Source organism: Pelmatolapia mariae, linkage group LG6 (assembly GCF_036321145.2).
Source record: "Pelmatolapia mariae isolate MD_Pm_ZW linkage group LG6, Pm_UMD_F_2, whole genome shotgun sequence".
In the NCBI taxonomy this organism is placed as follows: domain Eukaryota; kingdom Metazoa; phylum Chordata; class Actinopteri; order Cichliformes; family Cichlidae; genus Pelmatolapia; species Pelmatolapia mariae.
The window spans coordinates 36,571,543-36,582,444 of NC_086232.1; the positions used below are offsets into that span (position 1 = coordinate 36,571,543).

Genomic DNA, 10,902 nt, shown 5'->3' on the forward strand with positions numbered 1-10,902 from the left:
TTTCCCCTCCCCTCTCATAGCAGTATCTTGACCCCTCCCTGTGGAGACTGGGCACCATGGGAGATCCCTCTTGGAGGAGCTGGTCCAAACTCTAACCGTTTCACCAAACTGAAAAACAAAGTTCAACTCATGAGCTAAAGCTGTACATTCAGATTCACAATCTTTTTTCAAATGTAGTTACAGTCAAAAGCCTCAAGGCTTTGCATTTGGACTGTTGCCATCTTGTTTTTTGTTTGTTGTGTTTATCAAGCACAGGGTGGTTCTGACTGAGAGACCCATAACAACGCTTGTGAGTTAGCGACTTATTAAACAAAGTTAGGCAGCCAGACCCTAAAGCATATCCTGCTTTATCATTCATTTCATCTTGAATGGAGCCAGAATGTACAAAATAAACATCATGTTTGTTCAGTAAGACTTCAAATTAATGAATGACTTTATAAAGTCATCAAGAACATTTTTACTCATGTCATAAAAGTAAAGAGGGGAGCATCATTCTCCTATCGACCTTTTACGGAGTTCATTTTACAACCCCCGGAGACGCCCCCTGCTGGCCATTACATCATGACATTACACATGTCACTGCTTGGGTTTAGGCCAACTTCATCTGGCTTTTCAGGCCCAGAGCCCACATCCATTTTTAACTCTGTTCCCCATAAAGATGACATTTGACGGCACCCCTGTGCTGGTGTTTTGACACCTCAGTATATATTGATAGACGTGGAAAAACAACCGTTAGAATAGTTTCCAGGTTTTGCGATGGGTAGCTGGACAGGCAGAGCTCACCCCCTCAACTTCTGATGCAAACCCGGCAATTTTGTTCCATATGTAGGCATGAAATATGACAGTAACTGCTCAGATCATAAAACAGCTTGAATAATTTCTCCTAGGAGAAGGTAAAGACTCTATGCATAGTCTATACAGGTTATAACTGGTGTAGAGACCTATATATGCCAACATTCAATTACACATTACCTCATTGTTTAGCTACAAAGACCATTATCACCAGTTATCACTACCAGTTGGCAAAGTGGTAAAGATAAAAGGTACCTAATTTAAGGAAGTAAAATTAAAGTATCATGCAGATTCTGAAATATTCAAATAGCCATTAAGTTTTATTAAATTCTGTTAGCATGCAATAAGCTACTAAACTGTTTTCCAGGGACAATCAACAAAAATAGAATAATAAAACTCCAAAATACCAAACAGCAACTTTAAGAGCTGGAAATTAGGCAAACAGAGAAGTAACAAGGTGCAATCTGGATCCATAAGAAGGCCAATCATAAAGTATGCAGATAGCTAGAAGTGTACTACTCAAAACAGAAAACAGAAATTCTACTGTAAACTCATGATGACACATTCCCTCACCTGTCATACTGAGGAGGAGGGTTCAGGCCCACCGCCTGGAGCTCAGGACCTGCATCTAAACCCGAAGGACTGCCAGGACCAACTGTAAGTGCCGGTCTGTTGACGGATGTGTCGTACACAAAGTCTCGACAAGATGCCAACTTGGACTCCAAATTCTGGCAGGATTAAAATAAATAAATACACAAATCAATAATAAAGACATACAAACCAACATAGCACTTTCAGTGTAAGTATTAACTTTCTTACTCCAACTTTTCTGAGTAGCTCCCCAACGATGTTGAGTGCAGATATTCTAGCCGATGTAGTAAGCGGGGTTCCTGTTAGACTATCACCTAAAACAACAACCACACATAAGCTGATAAACACATGGTATTTTAGTAAAGAGGTACTTATTAAGATAGTCAGAGTTTTATATTACCTCTCCGGATGTTGGAAGCTGGGGTTGTGACATATGAACTAATAGGTTTGGAGGGTGTGACGGGGATGGAAGGATTTCCAGCTGAGGGTAACATCATATCAGGACGATCTGTGTCTTTGCCCAGGCTGCTGGATGGCCTTCTCTCCTTCTGTCGTACAGCCAGCTCCTGGCGAAGGTCTGCCGCAAACAGAAGTAACAGAATTTAAACCATCTTCTAACCAACCACCTATTATAGTTTTTCAGAAGTAATTTATATTTGTGGAAAAAGCTGGCATATGGAGAAGGCAAACATGATCAAAAACAAAAGTAAAGGTGACGCTGGTTGCACAATGAAACCTGACGACCAACTGCCGGTTCAGTTTCTCACAGCACATTAAAAGCACATACAATATATTAACTGTGATAGCGTTCCACACTTTAGAAAGATTCACCAAGTGAATTTCCACACCATATAACACTAAAATATATGCCTATAGCTGTCTGTGAAGACCGGTTAAGCACAGACTCATAAACACTTATAAAACCCATTAAATAATTTTACCTAGGTTATTAGTTAAACATATCCTATAAAATTATTATATATTAACAGTCAGATGTAGAATAAACGGGAAGAACAGGACATAAATAAAAACAGGAACTGCTGAATTAATCAAACTATCAAAATTCACTGAGTCAGTGATAAGAGAAATCAGCAGTTCTTGTGAACCTGAGAAGCTGCTTTGAGTGGATGATTGTGTGTGTACCTCTAGCTTCGTCCTTGAGCCTCTGAACAGACTCAAGCAGGTTCTCTTTCTCATCCAGCTCACTTTCAAGAAAGGCGTTTCTCTCAATGACCTGGTTCATCCGCTGCTCAAAGTCCTCCAGAGACATGATGGTAGCCCTGAGACAAGCAGAGAGGACATATTATGCAATATTGTGTATATACTGGCAAGTCTAACAGGCACTGCCTGCCTGTGTGAACATGTACCAACTTTTAAGCACTGACCTTTTGGTTCTCTCCAGGTCATCATTGGATTGCTCTAACTCTCTGATATACTTCTGCAGATGATCTCTAACTGCTCTGGTCTCTCCCAGCTCTTCCTCAAGTGTTGATATGTGCCTCAAAGCATCAGAATGCTGGACTTCAAATTTCTCCTACAAAAAGCACAAGAACAAATAAACTGAAACTGACAGTGTCAGCTTGGCAAGGTCATGGCAAATTAATCAACACAGCTGCCGTTCATATTTTAATAAGAAAAGCTGAATATTTTATTAAACTTTGAGACAACAAACCCTTTAAAAAGTTCCCTCTCCCCACATTTGAGCATTTTTTGAACACAAAACTGCATTTACTTTCTCCACTATGCCCATTTCCCCATGGACCACTGACTAAAATAGCAGTCAGCTGCTTTATACCCAGGCAGCAATTTTCCTAGTGGCAGTAGCAATAACAAGCTGAATGTTAGTAGGCTAAAAGCTGCTTGTGTGGGGTGTGTCTGTTCCAAATCCTCAATGTCACTAAGTGGAGCATCAGTGCTTGTGTCCCTCTATTAAGGGGCCACAGCCTACTTAAAATCAAGGTTGTCTACCTTTATGTTTTCCAGTTCTACGCGAAGCCGGTGATTATCCTGCAGCAGCTCTTTGTTTCGACCCTCACATTGCTTCAGCTCTGTCTCAAGCTCAGCCTCATAGTCCCGACTCATCTGCTGGAATTCCTGCAGCTCCTCTTGAGCCTCCTCAGCCCTGGTGACAGAGCAATGTACAACACCTCCAAAATATCAGCTCAGCACATGTTAAGGATTATATAACAATAACTACCAGAAAGTAATTTACTAAAAGTAAATCCTCCGATTATGTGCCCTTTTTTAGTACCTTTGCTCGTATCTCTCTGCTTGCTCCTTCCAGAAGCCCAGCTCCTCTTCTAGGGATGCAAACTTGCGTGTTGTCGGCTCTACCATGTCTGCTGCTCCGAGTAAGGATGGAGGGAGGATTAAATCAAATTATAGCTTTCTCCTTTTTTAAATTACGTGCTTGTCTCACTTGGGGACACATCATTACAAAACCGTTAGCGAGTGCTAACTTTATTAGCTAACACAAATTACCTCCGCCGAACAATTTTCTTCACATACTGATGCCAAAAAAGGGAAAACCAAATAAATAGTTTTAAAGTTTATTTGTAGAATAGTAAAAAAAATGAAACGGCAACTTTTAAATCTAAATGCAATGTCAGAGAATGCACATGCCCCGGCTAAGTTTTTAGCTAACTTAAGCTAATATAGGCAGCTAACCGATCTAGTTGGATATGTGATCCTAAAGCTGCTCTAAACGGAACTAAACACACTCACCTGCATATGAAGGAGCGATTAAAGCATGCTACAGCTAAGGGAATGTACTTCGATGTGATGATATTTTTCCGGATTTATTGAGTATACGTATTGAGAATTGCACAAACTAATCCTTCGTTACGTTACCACGTCGATCGTCTCGCCAACCAAATAAATACGAACCTTGAGTTCTTGAAGCTCATTGGGCAACACAGATGACGTTTTTAAAGATTAACCAATCATATGATTTAGCAGACCTGTAGGCCGGGAAGGCGGAGCCTCAAGCACAGTCCGTTGTTTCTGCTTTGTAAGGCGTTTATGATCTTTCATACGCTGCATTTATAATAAAAGAAATTAGTGTATAGCCCTCACATTTAGATTTAGATTTTCTTTTTTTTGTTTGTTTGTTTTTTGTTTCAGTATTACTACACCGACTGTCTGACAGGGAAAGAGAAATGGAATTGAAGCACTTTTTTCTTAATACATGATAAAGCATAAAATGTTCTTGAGCTTTCATTCAATCATCATTTATGTATGGAAAACATACAATGGTAGTGGCTCCACTGATGCTTTGTGTTAAAAAACAACAACAACAACAACTATATTTCAGAAATGGCTGATCTACTGTGATTTCTCCAAACAACTATCTCTAGGGTTTGCAGAGTGCCTATACTACTTTAAACTAATAGGAAATAACTCAAATTACCACTTGTTCCAACCAATGTATGCAGAAGAGCATCTCTGAATGTACAGCATGTCCAGCCTTGAAGCAGACAGGCTACAACAGTATAAAATCACAGTGAGTGCCTCACTTGTCAGCTTACAACAGGAAACTGAGGCTACTACTCACACAGGCTGATCATAACTGGACATCAGTTTGGAAAAAAGTTCTGATGAGTCTCATTTTCTGCATTCAGACATTCAGATGGTAGGGTCAGAATTTGTCATGAACAGCATGAAAGCATGGCTCCATCCTGCATTGTAATGGTTCACACTGCTGGTGGTGTAATGGTGTGGAAGATATTTTGCTGCCACATTTTGGTCCCCTTAGTACCAGTTTGACATTGATAAAACACCACAGCCTACCTTCAATATCACTGATTTATGCTATGATTTCAGTATGGATGACAATCTCTATACCCTGTTGAATCTATGTCATTATAAATTAAGGCAGTTCTGAATGCAAAAGGCGTCCAACGTGCTACTAATAAGTTGTACCTATTAAAGTGGCCATGAGTGTGTATTGATTAAGTTAGAAATAAAAGGAAAATAATCCAAAATGGTCATTCTGGCAGTGATACCATTAGTATTACAGTACTTGGAAAAATATAAATGTACCTTTCATGTAAAATGAAAGCTTTAGTGCAATAATTTGGACAGTTTAGGTCATATTTTAATTTTAGTGAGTGCAAACCAAAGTACATCATATACAGTATGCCAATGCTGATAACTACACATTTGAAGACAAAAATGCTTTACAACACAAACAACAGTTCCAGTTTTTATAATACCAAGCGGTCTTAATTTATTGTGGCTTATTTTCAATAATTACACATGTAAACTAATAAAAACAAAGTAGTAAGACGCTTCCCTCATTCTATAATAAAAGGTAGGAAGCAGCTGGCCGAAGAACATGGCTCACTTTGATTTAAAGGCAATTTGGATCCTGAGCAAAGATATGTGTACAAAAAAAAGAAAAACTAGGAAATCCTATGTAGAAAATATTGCGATACCTGCTCCACTTATCTCTGGAGTATTTCCATGCATTAAAGTAAGAAGGTAAGGTAAACTGTGAATTGGTCAAACTACAGGTTTGCAGGTTAATACGCTACAACAACTCCAATAAAAACAAGTGCAAAGGAGATCATCTCAGTGCTTCTCTTCCATCAGAGCAGGGTTTATCCTCATCAGGTCATCTCATCAGAAGTAACAAGGCACTGGACGAAGACAAAATAAGTATGATGTTAAATACAACACATTTATTTTGGTTCTCATTAGAACACTCAAGAGTTTATTCTTACATGAGAGTAACTATTCTTCAGCCTTATCTGTTTCTTTGTTGTCCTTGTGAGAGCACGTCTTCTTACTGTCTAAAACATCAGTCTTCACCTGCCCCAGAGATCGCAGTAGACACATGGTGTCAAACCCCTCATCATCAGCCTCTTGCAACAACTCAAGCACCTGTGGAAGAGACATTTTTCTAATTTTCCTAAGAAGAAAGGAACAACACAAACAAGTGCCCATGCTTCACCCACAGATTTAGTGTTGAGACGCACCTGCAGACACTTAAAGGACTTAAGGGCGCTCAGGTTCTCATGCAGAAACAGCAGATAGATACTGAGGTCATTGTAGACGGGGGTGACCAGACCCAGAGCACCAAATCCTGGCAGCATCTCATAAGGCCGAAGGAAGCTGGAGCTTTGACGTGCTGGCCCAAGAGCAGCATACACCACTAATGGAGCAAGAATCACATACACTCCCAGGTTGATATAGCTGAGAAGCCTGAAAACACCAACTGCAACAAGCTTACACTGAACAGGAGACGGCACCATGCTGTCATTCTTCAGCACTCCTGTCCGCAGGTCACACGGAAACTCATCCGTGAGAGAAGCTAGCAGGATGTAATAGCCAAGGTAGATACATGCAAGCAGGAGGATCAGCAGAGTCAGTCCCCGACATGCCAGGTACTTGACCACAAGTCTGTGAGAGAAGCGCTTGGTCTTTAAATACTGCTCCACTAAAGGGTATTTAAAGCAGCCTTCAGTCAGGTCCAAAGCACTGCAGCAGGTAAAAGGTAAATAAACAATTAGCATGAGATAAAATGACTTCAGTTTCATAGCACTTTGTGGAAAATAGTTTTTAAACTACATTTTGGGTTTTTTAATGATCACTAATATTCAAAAAATGCCCCACTTTGTATGTCAGGAGTGAAGGACAAGCATTTCTCCCTGCCAGCTTTGCTTCTTTAACACTACCACAAGATGGCACCAAAGATGCCATCACGCTTCAGCAGATATAAAATGAAAAGAATTCAGATGTCCTGTGTACTGCTGATGACCTTTCACCAAATAGCAGGAAGACCCAGTTAGAAACAATACAATAAATGAAGCATTTAGCAGCTTTAAAAATGTGAGTGCAGGATGACTAAATGTTCTCTACATGAATACAAATATAGTACATTTCTCTTATAGTTTTACTTGTACATATCTGAGATTCTTTTAAACCTTTAGACTTGGATTTATTTATTATTTATATTGTAAAGCCCGATGGCGAGTAAATGCACCGAAATTTCGTTCTGGTGTGCACTAACAGTTGTATGTTCTGAATAACAATAAAGTGGCTATTCTATTCTTTTCTATTCTAAATGACATCTCTACAAACTGGCTGCGTGTGTAAATTAATGGCCTCATATGTGTAGTTTGTCATCAAAGTTCAAGCTAGCTCATACTATAATAAAAAAGTGGTAGACCAACATTTTAAATAAATACCTTCAGAAGACTTTGAAAAAAGGAGTCTCCCAGTCTAATCACTTGCCAAAAACTACAAGAGTGAGTACATTGACTGTAGGTGATAACAAGGTGTTTACCTCTGTGTGCCTTCGGGTGCATCCTTGCTATCTAAAGAGGCTAAATTCTTGGCTAGTCTGATGGCACGATTATAAAAGCGGTCTAGCTCCTCCATGATGAAGCTGAGGTCAGAGGAGAGGTGCGGAGCTGCTGTGAAGCGCCAGAACAAGGCGGGGATGTACATGAGGATGGCCAGTAAGAGCAGGATGTATGGGAAGAACTGTGGAAGTCACAGAAAGGAAGAAAAATGTATTAGTAGCTTTATTTTGGCTAATATTCATTTATAATGTTTATTCTTTTAGTATTATAAAGTAAATAATGTCTTTGCCAGTCTTTGGTGCCCTCGCAGATGTTTTAGGAAGCACTCGTTTGGCAAAACTTGATTATTATGTTTAATTTGATCATCACCAGATTATGATGTGGGTATATACAAGGTTGTAGTTCGTTTCAGTGTCTACTAAGTAGTTGTTTAAATAAATTTGTAATGTGCCTAGCATCTGTTGAGAATATGAGACTTATTTCATTATGGTTAATGTAATATCTAATTTAAAAAAGCTATTCGAAGACCTACAAAATGAAAATTAATGTGACTGTTTTACAAATGAAGAGGTAATTAACTAACAGAAGTATTAATCTGCCAATAAATTATAAAAAAAAACATTAACAACTGATAAAAAACAAGTGATAAAAAATAGCATTTCATTAAATTAAAACTGACATATAATCAGCAATGCACTAGTTATAAATTCGATTTCTAGTATAATTAGATTTCAGCATAGTATTTTGTTTTATTGTGCAGGTATAAATGAACATACTATATGTGTAAAAGATTTATTGCACAGGTGTGTATATGTTTCAATACAAATTCCTGCACTTTAACATAACATTGCACCTTTTTTATAAACGTGTCCAGTGCATTTACTGTCTGTGTTTGGTTATCCTGTGTGTACCTTGTGTAGCCACAGTGGCGAGCTGTCTGCTTGCTGCTGCACTGCTGCCCAACAAAAAGAGTCCACGTATCCAGCCTGTCTCCAGGAAAAGTTAGTGGGAGGAAAGCAGCTGATCTGGGTGCCTGAGGACCCAGAGGAAAACAAAGAATCAGTGCTAATGGGCGGCTTGTTTTTTCAGAAAAATAAATGCAGGCTTCTTTTTTCTGCACTCATGGTCCAGTTGCTTTGAATTGCTTTCAGCATACTTTGAGCCAATAATTATGCCATCCCCTGTTGTGGCAGGGATTCAAAGTATGCACAATTAAGAAAAAAATGCCCCTCATACTCAATGGACAAGAACATCCTCCATGTGTTTTCTGTTCATTAGATACAACCACACCAACTATCAGTTATTTGAGCTCCAGCATCAGAGCAATGACCTTTTAATGTTTAGCAAAAGTGCCAAAATTTTTTGAAATTTTGTAAATGAAACAAAATAAAATGTAAGATGACAGTCTTCATTTTGGTGTCCTGACTTCTTTTAAATACAGTCTGTGATCCTGTTGCCATGCGTTAACTCTTTTGTTGTTTGGGACTTACCTCTCCCATCTTTTCAGGCACTTGTTAAGGTATTTTATTATTTATGTAACTAACCTTTGGAACTAAGAAACTGGAATTAAGAAGTAAATTCACTGCTTTTCTGCAATTTTCATACTTAGCCAAGCCACCCAAATTCCCACACGGGACCCTGTGGCATGCTGATGTTTGACACCCATCCTATGGCATCCCATTTCTGCTTAAAAAATGAGCCAATTCGCAACTCAGTGTTTCTATAGCTCAGAACACTTTCCTTCCTGCAGCTATTTTTTTGTGACTGTCACACTGTTTTTAATTGGGAACAATAATAATAGATTTTTAACCACTTTGCATTTCAACCTCAGAAACACAACAGTAGTTCCCACAAGGCTTGCAGAGTAATGATCCATCTGGTCTGATGATCTTAGCTTTCTTGCAGGACTGGACAGACTAACTATACAAAGAGACTATGAGCATTGTGACCGAAGGGGATTATGTAGATTTGTGAAACTGCTGATGGAGCTAGATTTCTGTTTACACTCCAGAGGGAGGTATGCAGATCAAACTTGTGCCGTATGTGTTTGTGTCTTTTCTCGCACTCTTTGCATTCAGAAACAAGCTCATCCATGAAAAGAACACGTGTGTCAGCATGCCACTGTTTTCACCATCATCATCATCAGCACCAGCAGCTGCAGAGGCAGCAGGATGCTTGCCTCACTGTCTGGGAGTGAAAGGAGCGGAAGGGTGGAGACTTAAACCACACCTTCTTCTGTATTCACACCTCTGTCCTTCTGTATAGTAAAACACTCATCTTCACCCTACACTCTATGTCAGTTTGATTTTATTTGAGGAACAATAAGTTTCCCTGCCGGGATTGCATTTTCCCACATAATGAAACTGTCCCTTCACACATTTAACTCACCCACTGAGACCTCCTGAGCAAAGGCGAGCGAGATGAGGAACAAAGGCAGTCCCACCGCCAGAAACGTGACTATTTTGTCCACAGCCAACTCGAGACGGATGCCTTTGTACTTGGTCTCTGTCGGGTCCTTTAACAAAAAGTCGGAAAAGACGTACTCGGTGGCTACGTGTGCGATCGCCATGTCAGACGGGAACAAAAAGCCGGTGCCGTCTAATTGATGGGAGAGTCCGTTTCTTTTCAATTAAGCAAACAGCTTCTGGTGTTTCAACGATGTTGAGTCGCTCTCACGGTGGATAACGTATGTATAAAAGGACAAAAATAACGGACCCACGTCCGTTCACAACGGGGCTGATGGTTGAACCTGTTTCCCTGCCTACCCCAGACATCAACTGGGGGGGGGGGGTCTGCCAGCCACTAGGAAGCGCTATTGTTCCGTTATACTCCCCTGCTCAAAGCTTCTTTTTTAAAAAACGAACAAACAAAATAAACCAACAACAAAACAACTTTGGGGGGGGGGGGGGGGGGGGGGGGGCAAAGGTGGGGCTTTTATAAGGACATTCACTCCACATCACACCGTATCTATGCCAACTAAGAATAATTAATTAAATTAACACCCACATCACCGTACTCTGGAAGAAAGCTGGAAAGAATTCTGGCAGGAACAGAGACAACATGCAAACTCCACAGAAAGGCCCACGATAGTCAGGCTGAGGGTTTCCATGAGAAGATAAGTAAGACTATCAATAACAATATTATTAAGATACTTCCTACCAAATGAAAACAACCGTTAATTCAACAGTGCTTCCTTTCAGAATGTAATACC

At 39.8% G+C, this 10,902-nt stretch overlaps 2 protein-coding genes across 2 annotated transcripts; both read right to left on the minus strand.

The window, feature by feature from the left end:
* On the minus strand, positions 1–4,243 carry LOC134629465 (nuclear distribution protein nudE homolog 1-like). Its single transcript, XM_063476803.1, has 9 exons — positions 4,108–4,243; positions 3,635–3,725; positions 3,352–3,505; positions 2,769–2,917; positions 2,527–2,663; positions 1,784–1,960; positions 1,612–1,697; positions 1,366–1,520; positions 1–108 (listed from the first exon to the last, which is right to left on the minus strand). Exons 2-9 carry the CDS (start codon positions 3,718–3,720, stop codon positions 15–17), a joined length of 1,038 nt encoding a protein of 345 aa, XP_063332873.1. The 5' UTR covers positions 3,721–3,725; positions 4,108–4,243; the 3' UTR covers positions 1–14.
* A 1,392-nt stretch (positions 4,244–5,635) lies between these two features.
* Positions 5,636–10,475, minus strand: LOC134628731 (pannexin-1-like). The gene is made up of 6 exons (XM_063475483.1): positions 10,080–10,475; positions 8,603–8,724; positions 7,673–7,872; positions 6,363–6,864; positions 6,108–6,267; positions 5,636–6,023 (listed from the first exon to the last, which is right to left on the minus strand). The coding sequence occupies exons 1-5, from the start codon at positions 10,258–10,260 to the stop codon at positions 6,118–6,120; spliced, it is 1,155 nt and encodes a 384-aa protein (XP_063331553.1). The 5' UTR covers positions 10,261–10,475; the 3' UTR covers positions 5,636–6,023; positions 6,108–6,117.
* Between the last annotated feature and the right edge of the window lie 427 nt (positions 10,476–10,902).